General features: G+C 42.0%; 3 protein-coding genes across 4 annotated transcripts in view; 2 read left to right on the top strand and 1 right to left on the bottom strand.

Annotated features, from left to right (window-relative positions):
* Positions 1 to 125: 125 nt before the first annotated feature.
* On the top strand, positions 126 to 9,429 carry LOC306836861 (regulator of G-protein signaling 7-binding protein B-like). Its single transcript, XM_079364203.1, has 6 exons — positions 126 to 1,312; positions 1,516 to 1,688; positions 2,989 to 3,119; positions 4,860 to 4,998; positions 5,149 to 5,219; positions 7,347 to 9,429. The coding sequence occupies exons 1-6, from the start codon at positions 1,181 to 1,183 to the stop codon at positions 7,436 to 7,438; spliced, it is 738 nt and encodes a 245-aa protein (XP_079220329.1). The 5' UTR covers positions 126 to 1,180; the 3' UTR covers positions 7,439 to 9,429.
* Positions 9,430 to 10,320: 891 nt separating this feature from the next.
* Positions 10,321 to 20,186, top strand: c6.2 (complement component 6, duplicate 2). Of its 2 annotated transcripts, none has more exons than XM_079364080.1 (18): positions 10,321 to 10,569; positions 11,009 to 11,167; positions 11,351 to 11,507; positions 11,711 to 11,855; positions 12,050 to 12,191; positions 12,861 to 12,999; positions 13,337 to 13,531; positions 13,900 to 14,143; positions 14,470 to 14,592; positions 14,693 to 14,859; positions 14,943 to 15,168; positions 15,649 to 15,817; positions 16,129 to 16,240; positions 16,484 to 16,616; positions 16,765 to 16,959; positions 17,853 to 17,940; positions 18,205 to 18,449; positions 18,931 to 20,186. In XM_079364080.1, exons 1-18 carry the CDS (start codon positions 10,565 to 10,567, stop codon positions 19,110 to 19,112), a joined length of 2,826 nt encoding a protein of 941 aa, XP_079220206.1. In that variant the 5' UTR covers positions 10,321 to 10,564; the 3' UTR covers positions 19,113 to 20,186. The 2 variants fall into 2 exon arrangements, with proteins under 2 accessions (XP_079220206.1, XP_079220205.1); XM_079364079.1 differs by having other exon boundaries at positions 11,000 to 11,167.
* The window catches only part of LOC306836783 (complement component C7-like), a 14,451-nt gene continuing 11,344 nt past the window's right edge, over positions 19,622 to 22,728 (bottom strand). The window contains exons 14-18 of the mRNA XM_079364082.1: positions 22,499 to 22,631; positions 21,824 to 22,015; positions 21,623 to 21,719; positions 21,344 to 21,519; positions 19,622 to 20,590 (exon numbers count right to left, since the gene is read on the bottom strand). Coding sequence (XP_079220208.1) covers positions 20,412 to 20,590; positions 21,344 to 21,519; positions 21,623 to 21,719; positions 21,824 to 22,015; positions 22,499 to 22,631 — 777 coding nt within the window. The 3' untranslated portion in view covers positions 19,622 to 20,411. The remainder of the gene's footprint in view (positions 20,591 to 21,343; positions 21,520 to 21,622; positions 21,720 to 21,823; positions 22,016 to 22,498; positions 22,632 to 22,728) is intronic.

Here is a 22,728-nt window from a genome sequence, read left to right as displayed (position 1 = left end):
AGAACATCCCGCTCACACTGATTTGCTTTGAGGGAACGGCTTTGAAATGTCTCTCGGTACTTTTAAAATGTAGCTCATTGATTTATACTTGTGTTGAAAATAAAACTCGTGAAGTGGCAGCGAACAATAAAGACCAGATTCCCCGCCAGCTTCCACCTCGTATTTTGTAATTGTATTGATTTTGAGCCCCCTGATGGTGAATTAAGATATTTAAAAAAAATTCCCCATTACAGTTTGTGTTGATGAAGACCAATCAGAGCAAATCCTTTTTTTTTGTACTACACTGTAAACTGTATTTCTGCCGTCAGACATTAGGTGTGTTGGACTTTTGCATCTTTTGGAGCAAGCTTCAAGTGAACACTGGAGGAACTGCAGTTTTTTTTTTTTTTTCCAGTCATGACAAAGATCCAATGTTTATTTCCTCTTTGAGGAGGGAACAGACACAGGTAACACCAAAAGACAATCCCTATAATCCTAACACTGCATTGTAGCTTCGTCTATATCAGGAAAATGTTTTAAATCGATCCATATTTAGTTGGGTGATGTGTTTTTGCAAGATGCTGCCCCCCAGTGTCCCAAAGAAGGAATGGCGCTTTATGAGTTCATTTTTATTTTTATTTTCTTATTTTATAAATCACTATAACTAAACTATCACGACAATCACTAAATCCGTGTTGCTTTACTCTTATTTAAAATGTGTTTTAGCTCATACTAACATGCCAAGGCTGTATAATCATCCATTCAATGTCCTTCAGCGATCAGTTTTTGGGAAGATTTTGTTACACTGGAGCTGTTGTAGTGATTTCCTTCCTGGACCACTGCTGCTCCTAAACAGTTAATCATCAGTCGGTGGGTGACGATTTGTTTTGCTGTTGGCTCCGTCTGAATCCTCCTCACACGTGAGCGCGCGGCGGAAGACGGAGGAGCCTCCCTCTCGGCCTTCAGGAGGGGCTGAAGGTGACTCTCCTCTCAGCTGGGATGCAGAGGGAGCTCCTGGGGGTCCATCCGGCCCGCTGCACAGTCCTAATCCAGGAGTATCGACGCACTCCTGCATTTATTGACCCTTTGCGATCCTGTTGCGTCTGAGTGTGTTTTTTTCTGTTTTTAGTGAAGGACAGACTCGAGCATTTATTTCCCACCCATCTACGTCTTGTTGGGCTCCGGTGCTGGCTTTGCATGCATGTGTTCTGCACCGTACGGGCGGAAAAAGCGCCCCAGATCTGCAGGGATTATTTTCCCCGTCAGTAAAGTGGCGCAGACGGAGCCGGAGCGCAGGGAGAGCACGGAGGAGGTCGTGGACGGAAGCAGGATGGTGGGTAGCCTTATGGAAAAAAAGAAAAAAAAAAAGTGAATATTAATCTGTTCATCATATGCAAGAGGTCTGTAGCGCTGCACCAAATAGGTTCCTTTATTGACGCCGTGCAGATGCACCAACCTCGCAGAAAAGGATTTTCTTGGAATCCTTGTTTTTTTATTTAATTCATGCATCTCTATTGTTGGTTGGTTGTCCTCCAGACCGTGCAAGAATTCAACAACCTTGTAGCTCTGTACCGGGAGCAGGTCATTTCCGTGGGAGAGATCTCAGCAGACTGTCCCTCTCTGCGGGCTCTGATGCACCACACACGGACCAAAGGATGCTCCATGGCCCGGGCTGCACACCAGGACCTCGCTGTCATCTCTGTGTCAGGGTATGCACCAACTATCACCTCTTTTTTTTTTTTTTTTTTTTTTTTTTGTCAAGGAGCAGATTTAGGCTGCAGCAGAGCGCACTCCAGCTTTCATTCATTGTTTACAACCACTGAGTAACCTCCTAACTGATTTCGCCTTGAGAGCTTAAACGTTGATTTCCAAAATAACACTCATGTAAGGAGTTTTTAGCAAAACGAGCTGAAATAGAATATTCCTACTGATATTTCTATTTGACCTACAAAAGTATTACAGAGCATCAGGGACAAGATTTTCTATTTTGAGCTTTTGTTATAGCCTACTGTCTGAAGCTGCTTTCAGCAGAAGTGTTTGATTTGCTTCAAACATTGCTAAAACAGTCTTTCTTTTCTTTTCCATGGCAGAGATTCTCAATGAGTGATCAAATGAAGTCAATGTGGAAGTGCAAAAACCTACAGTTCATTGATTGAATGTGATTTAATTTGAAGCTTTCTGCAGAAGTCCTGGAAGTCACATTGACACATGTTCAAAACTACCAGTTTTTAAACCTATTACAGGCAAACAAGTGAAATTGATCTGAAAAGCTCAGCAGGGGGTTGATTTATTTTTAATTTTTTTTTTACAGCTCATCTGTTTTTACTTTAGATTAAGAGTTATAAAAAGACTTGTGGCTGACTTGACCGGTTGTCGGCAGCTGTGTAGTAGCTTGTGAGGAGGCTTTATGCCTGTCTCAGCTCAAGCTCTTTTTCTTGAGTCCATGATGGACTTCAAATGCCCCCTTGAGTTATGAATGGGTGATGTCACTGAGGCTTCATCAATGTTTATTTACAGTCTAGGCTCACTAAATATTGGAGAAAACCAATAAAGAGCTATCAGTTTCATCAATTTGTCCACAGGTGGCGCCAAAATCCACTTATCTTCTGTTCCAGTTATTGATTATGGCAAGGATTTATTTTCTTTTTGAAACATGGTGGTTTTCTAAAAAAGTTATTTTCTTTGGAAGGATTTTATTAATGGTAAAACCCAAGTTAGAAAAAAGTTTTCTTTTGTTTATTTTTTAGACTGCAAAAATCTCAAAGGGGAAAAGATTGATTAAAGAAGGCATCTGAGATGTTTAATTTTTCGACATGCAGTCTGATTTTTTTAAATAAACCGTATAATGTAACATAACGTTACATTATACGTAGGTTGTAAAGTGTCTGCTGAATTCTTTAAGCTTAATTGTGTGGTCCATGTGTTTCAGTGGGTCTCTTTCTTTTCCTCTCTTCTTCTGCTTCCCTCCTCCTCCTCCTCCTCCTCCTCCTCCTCCTCTTCACACTGCAGTCCAGAGGACGGAGAGATCCACCCGGAGATCTGTCGGCTCTTCATCCAGCTGCAGTGCTGCCTGGAGATGTTCATAACAGAGATGCTCAAATCCGTGTGCCTGCTGGGAGTGCTGCAGCTGCACAGAAAAAGTATCATCACACAAAAATCACACTATAATAATGCCAATTATTAATGCCAACAATTTCCAGACAGAACTATATAAGATACATTCATATCCATGTTGCTTTAAAGTTTATTTGAAAAGAATTGACCGTATGGATTGTTTTGGGACAAATCTTCACCTCAGTCATAAAAGTCCATAATCCTTTCTCAGACTACTCCTTAGACAGCCGGCCCCTTCACTCTCTGTGTGCATGCTTGTGAAGGGTCCCTAACACTGAGGGCCATCCAAAACCTTGGAGTGTAGAGTGGGCCCTTAAACCCTCTGAGAGCGAGTCTGCACTGACGCTGACTTACTGAACTGGTGTGACACCATTCATTACTCGTCACGTGAGACGCTCTGTCGGCCTAAATACAAGGTCTGTATGATCCCCCGCACAGACTTAAATGCCTCTGAAGGAGGTTAAAACGTTTTTAGAATCATACAGATGATACAATCAAAATGTTGAAGTTATAATCTGGATTTTATGAACCACTTTTTATATTAGGTTACAGTACATGTTTATTTGTCTGATGTGTACAGTCACTTTCAAACACTAATCATCATATAAACATCAGATTGAAACGATAAGGCAGGTTTTTTATGCCTCATTTTGTGGTGTAAATTTAATGTGGCTATTAATCTTACTGAAGTGGACAATTTTTTATTTGAGTGCCACAAATGTATGATTATATAAAGTTCCTGTTTCTTTGCGAGTGTAAGGACTAATCCCTGAAGCTTGCCACTTTATTTTCCCCTCCACCTTAACGAAGGGTACTCAACTCAGCTGTGGGTTGACGTCAGACAGATGAGTACGAGTGTGAAGGAGCGGTTTGAGAAACGAGTGTTTTCTACATTTCTACATAATCGTGACAGTAGGAGAATCACAGGTGTTCATTTGAATAAGTGGACTTCATTTTGATTGTGAGCCTGCTGTGGATCATCATCACAAATGTACCTGTTCAAAAGCTAAAACAACATTAGCAAGATGTGGAATAAATTAAAAAAAGGATTTTAAAATGATTTCAAACGAGGATTTTATACCCTAAAACTTCAAAGACAAGACATCCACTGATAGTGTACTGATAAATCTCTGTAGACTTTAGAGTACTCTAAAAAGGTGGAGGAAACTTCAGACCAAAAACATTCCCATAAATGATCCAGGTCCCGGCACTATCTGAAGATAGCACCAATGTGTATTTGCTTGCACCTTCTTCAGGGTCTCAGTGTGTCATTATGATCCCCTCCATGGTCTTCCCTCCTGATGTTTTCTGTAGAGTATATTCAAAGTGTTGTTCTCTACACACTATAGATATCAATTTTAAACTCTGTGTTTCTGCTTCTGTCAGACATATTTAAATGTAATGTCGCCATAGAAGTTCTTCGTGATGTCTGAGGAGCTCAGAGTTCAGACAGCAGAGGGCAGCAGAGAGCTGTCCGTGTGGTCAGCTTTGACTCAAACTGAGCTAGACCACCTTATCCCTGATGAAAGCTTCTTATTTCTATTGCTCAGTTAAACTGATAAAATGTACTGAGTGAAGCTCGTAAGCCCTAACAGATACTGCGTGACAGATAAGCAATATAAAATAGTTCTACCAATGCTGGTATGGGTTTAACGTGAATAACCATTCAAGTGAACATGTAAACATATTAAAGGTATAAAATGAAATACTGTGTTTAAGTTGTCTCTGTCGACGTTTTTGTGCTGCGTCTTTGTTTCTCTCTGAAGGAACGGACTCAGAGCCGAAGTTGGACTTCAGGGTGGATGAAAGCTCAGACGTCCCCATCCTGGAGGACCGATCCTCCTCCCCCATAGACTTCCTGCAGGAGCAGTGGCTGGTGGGAACTGATATTGAAAATATCGAGAGGTACACAAGCTGCACCTGCTCGCTACAATCGATGCTTGCATTTTTCTTTTGTCTGCTTCTTAAACTGAATTTCATCTGTTGTTGTTATTCTGAATTATTCACTCAAACAGAGAGTAAATATGAACAGATCTTTTTATCTCGTCATCACAGAGACATGCGAGAGATGAGAAACCTACTTAGCAAACTCAGGGACACAATGCCTCTGCCGCTGAAAAACCAAGGTAGGCCTACCCACTGCTGGTGATGTAAAGAAATTCACAAAGTCATTCAATGTCAACTCCCCATCTACTACAACCTCTCATTCTGATATGCAGGTCAATACTGGGAATAGTTGAGGTAGAACAACAATGAACCTTTTCTTCTCTTTAAATGCAAAGTTATACTTAGAGACTTATTACTTAAAGTAGCAGTATGTAACTCTGACCCCTAGTGTTTACAATGGATACTGCAGTCCTGTCTGGCCCCGCCCCCTCCTTTGTAAAGCAGATGCTCACACAGGTGGCCATGTGTTGGACACTGAAGCTTCAGTGTTTAGCCAGCTCTGCATCAGTCTGTAAACCTTTCTTCGTTCTAAATTTATTTATTTATTATTTTTTATCAATTCTCTCCATGTTTCGAAAGCATCTCCAATATTGATCTTAGTTTGAGCAGGTTTCTGCTGGTGGAGCTTATTAGAAACATGCAGAGGCTTTTTAGCTCGGGTACAGTCACTTCTATCTGAAGCAGTTCGACTGCCCGCTTCCATCGCTGCGGCACATGTTGGCGTGTCGTTTGCCAGGACAAATATGTCCAAAACAGGCTTGTAGTGGTGCTTTAAAACTGCCTAGCTTCTCTGGTCCAAACAAAGCATGTTTCCTTTATGTCTGCAGGTACTGTATGGTACACTCCTTACATATTGTTTCTTCAAACATATGACCACATCGGTCCTGAGGCTCAGAGAGAGAAACTTTTACCCAAATTACAGGCACTATCTTTTAATCCATCCACACAGGTGAAAAACCTGGGCGTGATTTTAGACTCTGAGCTGACTTTTATTCCACACATCAAGAACACCACCAAAATAGGTTTTTATCATTTAAAGAACATAGCCAGAGTCCGCCCCATTCTCTCTCGGGCCAACACGGAGACGCTAATGCATGCTTTTATCACCAGTCGTATCGACTACTGTAACGCCCTGCTCTCTGGTCTTCCTAAAAAGAATATTTCATGCCTACAACTCCTACAAAATTCAGCAGCTCGTGTCCTGACGAAGACCAGAGGGCGGGCTTACATTACTCCGGTTTTAGAATCACTGCATTGGCTCCCCGTGTCTTTCAGGATCGATTTTAAGGTTCTTTTAATGGTTTTTAAGTGTATTAATGGTCTTGGGCCTTCTTATCTGTCAGAATTGCTTTTACCATATGAGCCTTCGCGGTCCCTGCGCTCCTCCGACAGAAGTCTTTTAGTCATCCCAAAAGTCAGGACACACACCCACGGCGAGGCGTCTTTCAGTTTTTACGGCCCTCGCCTCTGGAACAGCCTGCCGGAGGACCTCAGGGCCGCAGAGAACGCTCATATTTTTAAGAGCAGGCTCAAGACCCACCTTTTTAGTCTAGCTTTTAAATAATATTTATTCATTTTATCTGTTATGATTTTAGCATTTTATGTTTACTTATCTCTTACCATCATTCTATTGGTTTTAGCTTTATTCAGTTTATTGTTTGGCCTCATTTTAAAAAGTTTTATGTATTTTACGTCTCTTGCAAGTGTTTCCTCCGAGGGAGCCCTCTGTGTCGGGAGCGGTGGAGGGCTGTGGCTGCCTGGGCGCCGTCCTGCGTCTGGGTGGAGGTCAGGGGTCTCGGCCCCGCCTCCCCTGGGCACCCTGTGATGGTGCCCCTGATGGCCGCGGCCGATCTGCCGCTCTCGATGCAGACGGCTCCTCTTTGGCGTTTACTTACCTGGTTCATCCGTACTCAGCCTTCTGTCCATATCATTGATGCTGGTGTGTGTGCATGTGTGTGTATGTGTTTAGGTCTGCGCGTGTGTGTTGGAGCGTGGGGTGACTGTGAGTATGAGTGTGATACTGTTTGTATGCATGGGGGGTGGGGGGAGGGTGGGAATGATTTTAATGTGATGTTAACATGTAAAGCACTTTGTGCTACTTTTAAAAAGTATGAAAAGCGCTTTATAAATAAAGTTTGATTTGATTTGATTTGATCTAATATCATTTAACTTGAGGTTTCTTAAGTCTTCACACATCAGCTTGTTAGATTGACCCTGTGATGTATGTATCAGGCTCTCATCTAACATGTCTTTATTAAATGGGATGACGTGACGAGGTTTGATTACAAAGTGTTTGTTGGTTTCAGATGACAGCAGCTTGTTGAATCTGACTCCGCACCCGCTGATCCGACAGAGGAAGAGACGCTTCCCTGGACTCTGCTGCATGGTGTCCGGCTGAAGGTCAAAAGGTCAAAGCACTGCAGTAAACACAAAGACGGAAGGACATTCAATTGCTCATACTTTGTGATGTAAATGATATAAAAAGGGATTCATTAACCTTGATTAACGACCGTATAATCTTTATTTAGTGGCAGTATTTTTTTCCATCATATCGGAAATTGTAAACCTCAAGAATCTGTAACCTAATTCAAGGCATCTTCTCATTTTCTTGTCTTGGAGTCAATACCTCTGAATCTTTCTGTTTTGTGCAATCTAGTATAAAGAAGAGTATAAAACGTGTAAATAATCAGGCTATGCACTGGCGTCTTTGGTTTCAAGCTGTCTCACTGTGCTCGTGTCACGCTTTCATGTTTGAATGTTTCATCATGTGAGATGTTTCAGCGCTACAACCTCCACGTGTGTTTCCTCTTTCATTCAGTCGAGGCTCTTGCCAGGTGAGTCTCTGCGTCCCTGTGCGGTGTGACACCTCGTAGACAAAGCAATCCATCCACACTGTAACGATACTTACACCTATATAAAGAACAACACCATAGTTAGGTCTTTTTCTAAAGATATACTGTACATCATTTTGAATTTATTCTTCAGTGTAAAATGTCAATTCTATGCCACATAGAAAAAAACTGTCAGAAAGCTTTGCCTAAACTTTGCCTTTTGGACATTTTTAGGATTTTTTTTTTTGCATTTTCTGCTCTCACGAAGCTTAATAGACTTAGTAAATTGGGAGGGGGGGTATGCCTTTAGAGATAGGAAACTGGCTACAGTCTGAAAGAGGGGCGAGTTGGGAATAAAGACACTGTTTGGATTCAAACCTGGGTTGCCGGCTTGGAGGACTACAACGTGCATTCAAATCCACAGTACCAGTGCTCCAATTATATTTAGTTCTGTAAATGTTGGTCTTCAACTTTTTAATGTAGGTTATTTTGGGGGCTTTTTGCCTTTTATTGGATAGGACAGCTGAAGAGAGACAGGAACTGTTGGGAGGACAGAGAGTGACATGTCACGAACGGGTGAGGTTGGGTTGTAACCCATAACTGCTGCAATAAGGACTGAAGCCTCCATACAGGATATGGGGCACAACCAATCAGAGGTGCTGTTTTCCAACAGGCAAGGCAGGCGGCTGCTTGGGGCTCCAGGCTCGTAGGGGGGCCCCAGAGGGCTGACAAAGGACCCGCTTTTAGGCCATATCGTCTTGTTATTTTCTTATTTCCTCTTTATCTCCTTGTTTCATTTGATCTTCTCTTTCTCTTTTTGCCTTTCTTATTTCATTCTTCTCATCCTTTGGATTAATGTGTGGTGATATCTATGTTTGATTGGTTTTAAATTAGCAGTTACTCTTCTCGATTTATTGCTTTTACCTTTTTTTATTGAGTTTTTTTATTGAGTTCCTTTGAACTGCTTCTTGTGCTTTTATGTTCTCATCGCCTTTAATCTATTTTATACTTAACCTGTTTTTATTGTTTCTTTCCATTTGAAGCTCATGCCAACCCTCTGATCGTTTTGATCTCTTTGGTTATCTTTTTAAGAGAATGTGTTTCTCTATCCTTTAGTCACTTCTTTATGTTTCTATATCTTGAACAGCTAACGTATCTTCTTACATCTTCAGTCCTCCTGGTCTCGACCTAAGTTTCCTAAGTAATGATGAGCTCTATAGTTGCTGATGATGTCTGTTGTCTCCCAGGTTTCTTTATTGTTGGGGTTTTGTTGTTGTTGGTCGGTTAATGTATGTATGCTCCTTCTTGTGTCCGAGCACTTTGTAAAAACTTTGTTTTTTGAAGTGCTATACAAATAAAAAGTAAATTAAAGTTATAAGGTTATTGCACTGCTGAACGCTGATTGAAGGGCCCACTATTGATTTCTGCCTCGGGCCCTAACAGGCTTTAGAATTGCCTCTGCTGCACCCCACAATCTTTCACTTTAAGTCTTCTTGTAAAATCTCATTTGACATCATACTGCTTTAAAGACAAGCTAATAAAACAGTGTTTATATTTGTGTCTGTTCTTTTGTCTTCTGGACTATTGGAACATGTGCAGTCTGAAGTAGAAGCAAGTTTGCTTTTGTTTGTTTTTGCACCAATCACATGCCTGCCAGCAGACGTAATATGAGATAATGAACATTTTTAGATTTTATTTGACTTTCAAATAGCGCAACAGATGTCCAACATAAATGAACAGCAGAATAAAAAGCCACACAAAAATAATGCAATTCACCCATCCAGTAGAGCCCTTTCCTCTTTAAATGTTTGTAAGTCCATGTCTGTGAACCTTTGGGTTTCTTTCATGTTATGTGAAGTGGTGATGTCTGGTTTGCTCTGTGCTGAGTTCTTTGTTTGGGCATGTATATGACTGAGTGAGCCATGTTTGTGTCCTTCATGTGTCCCACATTGTAGAGAACAGCTCAACCTTTGTACAGACAGGACATTTTATAATGTGAATAAAGTTTTATACAAAAAAAAACAACAACACCATATTTCTTCTGAGTCTGACTGCAGAATTGTGCAAAGACTGGGGTGTTAGAGGGTCAGTATTTACCAGGCTTCAGCCACCATCAGGGCTGCTTTTGTTTGTGCATTGTTTTAACTTTTGCACTTTTCAATAACTTTGTGAACTAAGCGATATTAACATGGATCACTGTGTTTTTTGTGTGTTTATTGCTTGATTGTGCAAACATTTTGGATAACTGAAGAACATGTGGAAAGAAAGAAAATGTGAACCCCCTCTCAGTATCTCAGTGTCAGGTCTCAAACACAGAACATCTGGTTTATGTCTCTGCATCGGGGAAACTCCAGAGCTTCTTACTTCCCGTAACCAAAAAAAGGGAGAACAGGGTTGTGACAGAACATGAAGTGCTGCCATGTTTTATCATTATTATTTATTATCGAGGGGAATTTGTTTTTGTTTTGAGATCGACACAGATTGGGCAATGCAAGTATGCAACATCTCAACAAGCCTCCCTGGACAGAATCAAGGGGGAGTTTATGTGCAGCTGAGGATAACTTGGACGCACCTCCAGTCAGATTCTGCTCTGCCTGCAGCGCACAGGAGACTCAGTGAGTGAGCTCTTATACTCCTTAATATGCCGCCGAAGCTCCATAATCCTTGATATCTGCTGAAGAGGACGACTGTATATGCGGTGAGTAGAATTGACATTTTTTCAAGTGGTCTGAAATGTTTCATTTTCCCACCAAAAAAAAATGCATCACCAAAACTTCTGCATTGTCTTTCAATGAATGCAGTTTTAAAGAATGTTTTGAGTAAACATATTTTTGTTCAGATTTAAACTTAATTTAAATAAATTTTTTGTGCTTGAAATGTATTAAAAGTGTGACTTTCTTTTTGGGAAAAAAACGAATTCGTCACTTTGTGTTTAAAAATACAATGTTTTCATTTTGAACTGAAGGAGGATGCTGCAGCATTTTAAACAAGTGTGTTCTTCTTGATGTCTTTGCTGTCCAGCAGGTTCACTGTTTGAGATGTGATCCTCATGATCACATGTTATAAGTTACTCATTTTAAAACTTGATTCATGCAGAATAAAGAAACCCTCTGGCATGTTCTTGACAGTACTTTCAGACACTTTTATTACCCGATGGCTCCATGCAACTGGTTGGTTCTGCTGCTGCATCTCAGCTGGATTTCAGCTGGACTGAGCTGTTTCTGTGACCGGTACCCCTGGGGATCCTGGTCTGCCTGCTCCAGGACCTGTAACTATGGGACACAGAACAGACACAGGTAAGGCAACACAGACATTTGGACATCAAGATGAAAGCCTCTTATCGTCCCCAGAACTAAAACGTTTCTGTGGCCCGTAGTTGTCAGCGTTTTCACCGCTGCCTGAAATTCAAACAGCTCCTGCAGATGGTGCCAATAGAATATTGTAGGATAACGACGTGATTATTTTTTTTGTTTGGGCAGGACATTTCAATATGACGAATACTTCTGGAAGAGCAGCTGCAATCAGCTGTGCGAGAAACAGGACAGGAGAGCTTGTAACGAGCAGGCCTGTCCAATCAGCTGCCTGCTGACAGAGTTTGGACCTTGGTCTGACTGCTCACCCTGCGCCAAGAAACAGGCAAAGAGAAACACAAATCTCACTGCAGAACACCGTGAATCCAAGATGTTTCTTAATCCAAAGTTATAACTGAGAATGAACGTTCTCAAGGTTGTACTGCGAGTACTTTGAAGAGAAGTGAAGAAGTAAAACACTCCTTCTTCATTGTGTTCCTCGCTTAGTGTGTTTACTTTTCATACGTTCTCATGTGTTGGTTCCGACAGTTTCGGACGCGGTCTGTTGCGAGGCCATCTCAGTTTGGAGGATCATCCTGCAGCGAGGAGCTGACAGAGGAGAGGCCCTGTTTCCCCTCCACAGAGTGCAAGTTGCCGCCCATCGACTGCAGAGATGACTTCAGGTGTGAAAATGGTAAGTTGTGTGTCATAAAAGGAATGTGCAATCCTCTAAATCCAGTGTTGTTTTCATCATAACCTTTGGAACAATTGAAATGTCCCATGCTCCTTTCTTTGACCTCACGTCTGCTGCTTTAACATACACAAATAAAAACAAGCACAATATATATCTAGTACAAAAAACCTCCTGCACCTCCTTCTGCTGCTCAGGTCGCTGCATCAACTCGACACTGACGTGCAACAAGCAGAACGACTGTGGAGATAACTCTGACGAGAGAGACTGTGTCGACTTTAAAATTGTGTGTCCAGCAGACAAGAGAGTGGCCCCCGGGGCCGACCTGGTGGGAAACGGGTAAGCTGAAGGTCAACAGGTCACTGCTGGTTTCAATGTGAACCAGAGCACATTCCTCTCTGCTCCATGCGTTACATTCCTCTCTGCTCCATGCGTTACATTCCTCTCTGCTCCATGCGTTACATTCCTCTCTGCTCCATGCGTTACATTCCTCTCTGCTCCATGCGTTACATTCCTCTCTGCTCCATGCGTTACATTCCTCTCTGCTCCATGCGTTACATTCCTCTCTGCTCCATGCGTTACATTCCTCTCTGCTCCATGCGTTACATTCCTCTCTGCTCCATGCGTTACATTCCTCTCTGCTCCATGCGTTACATTCCTCCCTGCTCCATGCGTTACATTCCTCTCTGCTCCATGCGTTACATTCCTCTCTGCTCCATGCTTTACATTCCTCTCTGCTCCATGCGTTACATTCCTCTCTGCTCCATGCGTTACATTCCTCCCTGCTCCATGCGTTACATTCCTGGGTCTGTTGAAGGTGGCAGTGCTGTTGTGGTTACGTTAGCGGCTGAGGGCCATTCATCATGTAGCTTTATCAGTCATGCTTAGAGGCATAATTTGGGATGAGGGACGTCTTCATTGAGCACTTCATAAAGTTCACAAGAACTTTGTGTTTATTTCAAAAGATGGCACACAAATAGTTAGAATTTTCCGTGATTTGTGTTGCAGGTTCGACTCTCTGGCAGAGGAACCGAGGGGAGCGGTGCTGGACAACATGTTTATGGGAGGATCTTGCATCATCAGGAGGCCTCAGAGCACGCTGCTCTACCACCGAGTCCCGCACAATTTTGAGAGCTTGAACATCAAGGTATGTGACCGTTAATTTTCAGCCTGTCAGTAAATCGAGCCTGGTTCTAGATCTCTGAATAACTTCAAAGATGTCAGATTATTTAAGATTTTATAAAACTGGTTAGAAAAGCAACCAACCAATCAGAGCTGTGATGGCAGATTGAAATCTTTGTGGGCAAGACGCAAACGACATGATAGAGCTGCAGATTGAATTGCATTATGTTGCACTCATGTTAGCATTGCTATGGTCTCAGTCACTTACCAACCTGCTGAACCAGAGCAGCCTTATCAATCTGACTTTCATAGTACTTGTCGTAGTCCCTGATTAACAAAAGGGCTTGTTGTTTTATGTACAGGCTGCAGTGGTGGAGGACTTCAACACGGAGCCCCAGCCTCTGGTCACCGAGCCCATCGACATGAAGACTTCATCTTCATCTGAAAGCAGCCAAAAAGCTGACCGCTCCTTTTTCTTCCCCATCTTTTTCTTCAGCGGGAGCTCTATGTCTGAACAAAGCTCCAAGAATCAGGCTTTTGAAGCTTCGAAAAAAAAGGTGAGGGAGCTGTAGTAGTGACGTACTTGAAAGACGTTTTATTTGCAAAATACTATTCCTCTCCTCCTGACCGTAAGGTGAAGAAGTGAGGGTGAGATTAAATGTCTTAAATTTAGAAAAGGGTCCTCACATTCTGGGTTAGATGCAAAAGAAGCCATATTAGTCTATAAATAAAAGCAAACTTAGAAACCTTCAGACACATTTTTCTTCTTTTAACTTTCCTTCCTTCCTTCTTCCTTCCTTCCTTCCTTCCTTCCTTCCTTCCTTCCTTCCTTCCTTCCTTCCTTCCTTCCTTCCCTCCTACCTACCTTGTTTGTTTTGTTTGTTCCATCTGTCCATGAAGTCATATGTTGTCTCTTCTCCTCTAGGACTCAAAGTTTTTGAGGGTGCACCAGGTTCTTCCTGTGTCGACCTTCAAAGTGAAGGAGCCAGGGGACCTCGTCCTGTCGCAGCCTTTCCTCCAGTTCCTCCACGCTCTTCCACTTATGTACAACTACGCCCTCTACAGAGAGATCTTCCAGCGCTTTGGGACGCACTACTACAGCTCAGGGGTTCTGGGAGGCCACTATGACTTGTTGTACCAGTACAGCCGTGAGGAGCTCAAGAGTTCAGGTATAAAATGCTGACTAACACAATGGATGCTTAATCCAGGAATGAGTACAACTTGGGTTCAATTCTCACCTGTAGCTTCCCTCCCACATGTGATTCCTCACTCACTCCCTCAACAATGTGTCACTGTGGGCTGGGCTGGCATAAAAAGGTCAAAAGAAACCTTAAAAAAATACAAACATTTGTTGTTCTACTGCAATTACTTAAAGGTTTGGATTAGGAATTGCTGAATGCATGAAACTTAAAAAACGAGTGCACGTTCATTGAGTCACTGATGTTTGCTGTCAGTCTTTTTCATCACTTGATGCTCCACTCTTCCACTGTGGCAGGTGAAACAGAAGAGCACATCACAGGCTGCCTGGGTCGAGAGGTCGCCTGGACTGTCATCCTCTACACACAATACTCAAGTGTAACCCGATGTACCGACAACAGGATGACACAGAAATATCAAGGTCTCCTCTGCTTCTGTTTCTTCTGTGAAGATTTTTGTATCATTCTGTCATTTCCCCTTTCACAGTTTGCATTCATTTGTCACACATTTCTTTGGTCCAGGCTCATACGTTCAGTCAGCAGAAAAGTCTTTCTCCATGGTGAAAGGAGGTCGAACCAGAGAGGCGGCCGCTCTGGCCTGGGAAAGAGAGGGACCTGCTCCTGACAAAACATCATACAAAAACTGGGCAAAATCTGTGCTTGACAACCCTGCTGTGGTCGAACACAAGGTGATGAAACGACAAGTACATTCAAAATGAAAAAAAAAGAGAGAAAGATATATCCTGATCATGACATGTGTGTGTCTGTCCAGCTGCTTTCCATCATAGATCTGGTTCAGGGGATCCCATGTGCTGTCACAAAGAGGAGACACCTGAGGAAGGCCCTGCTGCAGTACCTGCAGGAGTTCGATACCTGCAAGTGTGCGCCCTGTCCAAACAACGGCAGGCCAGTTCTCTCCGGCACAGAGTGCAAGTGCGTTTGCCAAACGGGCACATTTGGCACAAACTGTGAGAGAAGAGCTCCTGACTACAGCTCAGGTACAGCAGGACTCGCACAAGTCAAAAATCATAATCACAATTATTTCTGATTGACATTGAGATCAACATTAGTAAACATGGTTAGTCGTGATTTTACAACATCTGGATCACATGCATTTATTGAACTTAAACACAGTATACAATTGATGCATTGAGTCTGTAGGAGGGTTTTCAGGCTGCATCAAAGGTTAAGTATAAGCTAACCTTCTGGAGAGAAATCATCAGAACTTTTCTCTCTCTGTGATCACGTTTTTTTATTTATTTATTGAACTTTTATTTATCCAGAAGTCCCATTGAGGTCAAAAACCGCTTTTTTAAGGTTACACATTAATAACACGTTAATTAAAGGTTTCCTGGATCATATCACATCGTGTTCTTATTCCTTGAGAGAACTACCACTTCTTGTATTTTTGGAAGAACGTTCTCTCCCATACTGGATGGTTCAGACTGGTTTTGTTGTTGTCTGTGTAATCCCCACAGAGGGAGTGGATGGGTACTGGAGCTGTTGGGGGCCATGGAGTGAATGTGGAGCTTCAATGAAGAGACGTCGAACAAGGAGGTGTGATAACCCCGCTCCACTCCAAGGAGGGAAGGCCTGCATCGGTGCCGACAGACAGGAGGAGCCGTGTCACATCTCCATATTCGAAAAGTATGACTTCTTCTTCAGTTATAAAAAAAAAATATCACATTTTGGAAAGATTTAATGCTTTTACAGAGAAATTTCCCCAAACAATTTTTGTTCTTTGAATCAAATACCTGCTTTCTCAACGAGATTCAGATTTTATTATTTGCTTGTAATGATATCCATTTCTTTCACTGATATGATGGGCAACTGCTGCTGCCACAGATATTTTAACTTCACCATATATATGGAATCTATTGGTCTTAATTTGTCTTCACACATTATTGTATATTCTTGCTTTCACTCAATGCTGTAATGGTTCATGATTTTGTGTCCAGACAGGAGACCTGTGACAATGACGACGACTTCACGGTGGGCTGGAGGGATGAGCTGCCTCCAGGCGTGCAGGGCTGTCTGAGGCCGCAGAGACCTGCCAACAGCTTCCTCACGGTGAAAATCACTCTGCTCAGTGTAGTTGGTGACTGAACTGCACAGTGTTACATTACACTCACCATACATTAAAATAAAATAAAAAAAAGGTTAAGAGACCGGAAAATTGAATAGATGACAATCCAAACAGAAAAGTATATAGAAGAGAAGTTCAATATGAATCTCCTGCCTCATAGCTCTCAAAGGTCAAAGGATGTTTGTTGGTATTGGTTTATTTGTATTTATGTCCTTCTTCCTGCTCAGAAAGCCAAGCAGTATTATGCCTTTGGAGAGGATGAGGAGTTTCAGTGCTACACTGGATTTGACCTGGAGGGTTTTCAGTTCATCAACTGTCTTCCTGACGGGACGTGGACTCAACCACAGGGAAGCTGCAGCAGTGAGTGTGTGTTATCGTTGACAAGTGAACATTGATCTGGTAACATGGACTCTGTAACATTATTCTCCACTACCGTTGGTATCTGTGAGGACATTCACATTCCTTTCTCCTGATATCTTCTTCATTCAAATTCTGTCCTTATTTTTAGTGCAGCTGTGCCTGCCTCTTGAGATCCCTGACGACATGACGCTGTTCCCCAGCAAAGACAAGTACAGAATCGGGGAAGTGGTGGGTTTGAATTGCAAAGAGTCGGGCCTGAGGCCTGTGCCATCGGGATTCTTCAAATGCAGCAGCACTTTCACTTGGGAGCCTCCATTACCTGCAGAGCTGCGCTGCACTGACGGTAAAGATGAGTCATTATTTTAAGTCTCACCTCTCTGTCAGATTACGCTTCAAAAACCTCAACCATGTTGTTCATGCAGACTTACATTAGGGCATTAGTACTTTTAGCATGTATTATGTATTATTCACATTTGGAGCTTTTAGAAACAAGAAATAACTCCATTATTTAGTGCTGAAGCTTACATTAACCTATCTAGGTTAGTTAACTACCAACCTTAAATCCCCAAGATTTTCTACAAAACCACATATTCCAGCATTTACAATGCAATACTGAACTGAAGTTCTCTTATATTATTTGCTCTCACACCCATTCACACACTAATGAACACTAAGGTTGCTATGGAAACCATCAGTAGTAGCTAATCCCATTCAAACATCCATACAGCACAGACGAAGCAGTGGGAGCAATTTTGGATGACGTGTCTCACCCAAGGACACATCGGACAAGTGGCTGCAAGTGCTGGGGATCGAACCCCCACCTTCTGGTTGGGAGACGACTGTGTTAAAATTGCTCAACGTGCTGGAAAGAGGTTGAAAATAATTTGAGCGTGCACATTTGTTTTTTTCACAAGCTCCCAGGTTTGTTTGTGTCCCATTCAGAGGCTGAGAGTGACTCAGAGAGGTTTGTTTGTTCAGTATAAAAACACAAGTGTTAAAGCTCCTGGGAGGACTTTGAAGCTGGTTTTGAAACAGGGTAATATTAATACTGATGTCTCTTCATGAACTACGACATCAAATGAGTAAATTATTCCAACAATGATTATGAGTTGTTATTAAAGTTAGGCGTCAGAGGTTCAACAGCACATTCCCATCACAGCAGAAGAGAACAACCAGTGATACATTTGACTTTTTTAGAGAGTCAGTAAGTGTCTGCTGTTTCTCTGTATTTATTAGAGGAGCCGTATGTTCCTGATGGTCAGTGTGGTCCAGGAGAGAAACGCCAGGGCTCTCAATGTGTCTGTATCCAACGGGAAAGCTGCCTGTAAGTGTTTATTTAAGATTTGATACATTATTATTTGTTCTGTAACTTACCAAAAATGGTATTATTAGAAGAACTTAGAAAAGTACCAAAGTCGTTCACCTTCTCTCTGACTGTGTGTGTGTGTGTGTGTGTTTGTGTGTGTGTGTGTGTGTGTGTGTGTGTGTGTGTGTGTGTGTGTGTGTGTGTGTGTGTGTGTGTGTGTGTGTGTGTGTGTGTGTGTGTGTGTGTGTGTGTGTGTGTGTGTGTGTGTGTGTGTGTGTGTAGTTCACAGCCCCCGAGTCTCTGTGTCCTGAACCAAGGTATCGATGTCATGGTCCCGATGTCTCTCTGTTCCTTCCACGCTGGTCGTTGCCACGGCGATCCGCTTTTCTATATAAGCGACGACTTGTGTGATGCAGTCGACTCGACCAAACTGGAGTGGGCCAAGTTCAGAGCCAAAATGTCCACCAAGAGCTCAGTGAGCGAGCCCTGCGATGTGGACACCTGTTACGATTGGGAGACCTGCTCAGGTGTGTTCAGGGTCGCCTGCAGAATCGGTTGGGTCCCAGGGATATGATTTAATTCAACGTATGCACATCCGTTCAGCACTGTTAGCACTAGCCTCCTAGCTAACATTAGCTCCCTCTGTACGAATCCCACCAGCTTTTGGAGCGGACTCAACAAGTTCTTGTGGCGGTCAGATCCCTGAGCCAGCTCCCTCCTTTTCTTCTCATTTCTCTTCAGCATCCTTACTTCATGCAGGGCTTGGAATGGCTACGCTAAATGTGACATAAGTGGCATAACGGTTACGTTCACTTGGCCCGCTTGAGTCGGAAACATTACCGAAAAAAATAAAAAATGTCATTGGGGGTTTTACATTTCGAAACAGGGGATATTTTGATGAAGCAACAATAAGTGTGTGTTTGTTTTGCTTAAAGAGGTAATACTGAGTGAAGACTTTGCATATTGTATCCGAGTATTTTCCTAACAGTGACTTTCTTCTTTCCTCAGCATCCAAGAAGTGTGAGTGCAGAGCGGCTCGGGACTGTCCCAGAAGTGAAGAGCACATGTTCTGTGTGAAGCTGACGAGGACTCAGAGGACTCGCAGCTTGGACCTCTGTTCAATGGCCGCCCTCAAATGTGTCAACTATGAGTTTGAGATTCTTAATGAGGGCAGTTGTGGGTCCATATGATCCCACTAAAGCTTCCATGTGATGTCACCCTCAACTTCTGTAGCACAAAACTGAAAATAACCACATAGTTCAAAATAACATAACATTACAGCTGTGTTTACATTTCACTGGGAACTAAAAGGGCCAATTTAAAAACATGTTGTTCTACAAAATTATATTTTAATAAAAACTACACCGACAAACAGGGGTCCATAGAACTCTAATGTTAAGGATCTGGTAAAACGAAAACCAGGATCAAACTGGTTTTGGATGTAATATTCAGAGCCTCAAAAAACAGCCAGGTGGCAGCATGAGACCACAGACGAACCTCGACCATCTGAAAACTGTTTTAATCATCTGAATCTCACAACATTTCTTTTGGAAGTGATTCAGGTTTGAAGTGTTGTGACAAACTCATATTTTTGTTTTTTTCTTTTCAAAAGTAAAGCACCGGGGTTGGGCAGACACATAGGACTTGGAGTACAGCAACATGCAGAACAACAAAGATAATCCTGGGGCACTAACAGTGATACCTGATGTAGTACATTCATTTTATTTCTTCCCACAATCATAATGATGTAAATCAGGGAGTGCCATGCCTCCATCCTTTCTAAATCTCTGAAGGGAAGTCTTCCTTATTCATGGCCTCTTACCCTTACATATGTTTGTGGAAATAATCAAATCTAATGAAACAAAAAAGATTTTAGTTTACGTATTGGAACACATTGAAATAAGAGAGTATATGTTTTGTGACAACAATGTTCTGACATGATTTAGCAGGATTTCTTGACTCTTACATCTAAGTAGGCTCATTATTGTTGTGAACACTTTTCTGCATGTTCATCTTTAATCCTGATTGTAACCCAAACTGTTCAGACAGTGAAGATAAAGCAGAAGATCATCAGCATAGGCAGAGACTTTGTGTTCTGTATCCTGGATGATTTTTTGGGGGGGTTTTCAAAGCAAGTTGGAGGACTCGCTGGATTAGCTCACAGTATTTTGTTGGAAAACTCAGTCAGGTAGATCCACACTGTTTGACATATCCTTAATGTGATACACATAATAAAAAAAGAAATAAAAAATTGTCTCTTTTTATATTTTATTGAATTATTTCTGCTCATTTTGCTTACTGGTTAACATTTAAGCTACATTACATTATATTACCTCACTCATTGATGACAAATAAAGAATAAACTAAAGGACAGGAGAGAAACATAGTCGCACAATTCAAGTGTTGGAAAAAAAACATTGTTTGCTATTTACAGTCCAGTTGTTGAGAAGAGAAAAGTTCTTGCTGTGTGAAGACAAAAAAAGACATATTTACTCTGGACAAGCCTCAATACTGATGACATTTAGCTGCTCCCCAGAACACCTCCTGGCTCCCGCCTCGCATTCGGTTATCGTCATGGCAGCGCTCCCATCACCTGAGCTGATGCACAGGGGGGCGGAGTCTTTGGGGCACTCTGAGGCGTCCAGACACACACACTTTCCAGTTGATTCTAGGATTGAAAAAAAATATATATCACAGGAAGTGATGCAGTCACACACATATGCTCCTATTTAAATACTAAAAGGGGGATTCATGTATTTTCAAAACTACTAGACTTGTTTTCTTAACAAATGTTTAAAAAAAACTGTCATAGTAACTGTTTCAGTGGTTTGACATTTAAAAAGATCTCACAAAGGGATAGATTTATGTTAAGGAGAGACGTTTTTAAAAACCTGAAACAACTTTGAGTCTACATTCTTTTTGTTGGCCTATTACTAAAGCTGGCTTCGCACTGACAATTTAAGGCCCTATTTAGATTGTGGGTGGGGGCGTGGCTGGATTTAAGTCCTGTCGCAGTGTGTGTTGTGTCTATACGATTATTTTACCGAGTCAGGGGCCTCGCCGATTTCAAATTGTCAATATCAAACATGTTTGATATTTACGATTCCAGATCAGGCTGCCTCAGATCAACTACTCACTTTACTTTACTCACTTCCACCTCAATGAAAGTGAGTAAAGTAAGTGTCATCAACCAGATGTTCAGTACTTTTACAGCTCACAAACATGGCAGTAAGCATAAACACAACAGGTTTTTTTCCCCTCCTATATATCAAAGAAGATCGTAGTCCAGGACAGTGAGCTGACAAAGTTGATCATCCTCCACATTTGTTCTGTGAGCTAAAATGAGTGTTTTTGTATATCGAGTCTCATGAATTGTACAGAGTGATGTAGATTTCTTTCACAGGAGGCCCATCACACTCACCCTGACAGACTGTCCCTGGTTGGCAGTCCTTGCAGGACGTCTCCTCTGGCCAGTTACATTCGCTGTCTCTGCCCAACGTGAAGCTCCCCCCATTACACCGCAGAGCTCCCAGCTGACACATACCAAGTAGACGGGTTCGACTTGAGCTAAATCTGGCACACAACTGCAGGGAAGTCCTAAAAAAAAAGACAAATTATATAGAAATACAATAATTCAACTTTTTGTCGTTGAATCTTTTGTTTTTCCTCGCGTGAAATAATGGACAAAAATCCTACTCACATGCACTGAAAGGGCCTTTTGCACACACACTCATTTTGTCCTGCTGTCTCCCACAGTTTACACTTCAGGCCAGGTCGAGGAGGTGGAGCTGTGGGGACTAAAATGAAAAACATGATATGTGTTTATATGCTTCACATAGCACTGAAACTCAAATATTTCTAATATGTTTATGAAAGGGTAAAAGGGGTAACTGTTCCATACCAGCTTTACAAAGCACGTCAGCTGGAGATGGAGACCACAGCAGACTGGGACTGCACATGATCTCTGACACCTCTCCGTCCAGCAGCGCTCCTGCAGGACAAGACAGGGACACTCTATCTCCAATCTGATAGGCTGCTTTGGTGGGTGTGGTCAAAACCTCCCTGTTGAGTGGTGGAATATCACATGTGGAACCTGGCACAACAAAAAATAGTTTTAAGAGGAAATGAGGAAAAATGTGAATAGATGGAAATTGTTAGACAGCAAAAACCTAAATTTAGAGAATACACTGTATAACCTGATGTGGCTGTTATTTGTGGTCAATAAGTTGGTCCTGATGTATCCTGCTTAGGAGCAAAGTTTAAGGAGTCCGAGCCAACACAAATTAAAATAGAGGCCCCTTTGAGATAGAATTGTGTCCCATCCATCTGAAATTAGATTTGCTTTAAGATGTTTTAAATCTCACCGTCCCTGGCCAGCAAAACAACTGGCAAGGTTTGTTTTCCGAAAGAAAGTGAATGCAACTTTTTCTTGTAATGTTTCAGATGGAATAATGGTACACATAATTTGTTGGGGCTCCTCCAGAACCCAAATGAACCCAAGTGATTTCAGGATCACAGCTTCAGAACCAACAACTTAAGTTCAATGGCAAAATGACTGGAGTGAAATCAGACGCACTTTTACAAACCATCTCTCCTGTCCTCCACTTCTGGTTTTCGGTGCATTCAGCTACAGTGTCTCCACTGAGGTAGTGATTGTCTATGCAGGAGTACGTCACTGTGTTCCCAACCAGATAAAAATCTTTGGGATCCTGAAATAAAAAAAACAGCAGCTTGGAAATTAAAAACAAGATGGAGTCACAGGGCGACTAAAGCACTATATATATATATATATATATATATATATAT

The sequence above is a fragment of the Symphodus melops genome (assembly GCF_947650265.1).
Source record: "Symphodus melops genome assembly, chromosome: 16".
Lineage (NCBI taxonomy): Eukaryota > Metazoa > Chordata > Actinopteri > Labriformes > Labridae > Symphodus > Symphodus melops.
The sequence above is the reverse complement of the archived record's forward strand: the minus strand, read 5'-3'. Positions and strand labels throughout refer to the sequence as shown.

What these genes read in the sequence shown, in the direction of transcription:
- LOC306836861 (XM_079364203.1), top strand. Translation starts at nt 1,181, where the DNA reads ATGTGTTCTGCACCGTACGGGCGGAAAAAGCGCCCCAGATCTGCAGGG. An exon ending in GATATTGAAAATATCGAGAG is followed by an intron (nt 4,999 to 5,148) that starts GTACACAAGCTG and finishes TCGTCATCACAG; the next exon opens with AGACATGCGAGAGATGAGAA. An exon ending in TCTGCCGCTGAAAAACCAAG is followed by an intron (nt 5,220 to 7,346) that starts GTAGGCCTACCC and finishes TGTTGGTTTCAG; the next exon opens with ATGACAGCAGCTTGTTGAAT.
- c6.2 (XM_079364079.1), top strand. An exon ending in GATGACACAGAAATATCAAG is followed by an intron (nt 14,593 to 14,692) that starts GTCTCCTCTGCT and finishes TCTTTGGTCCAG; the next exon opens with GCTCATACGTTCAGTCAGCA. An exon ending in CACATCTCCATATTCGAAAA is followed by an intron (nt 15,818 to 16,128) that starts GTATGACTTCTT and finishes TTTTGTGTCCAG; the next exon opens with ACAGGAGACCTGTGACAATG.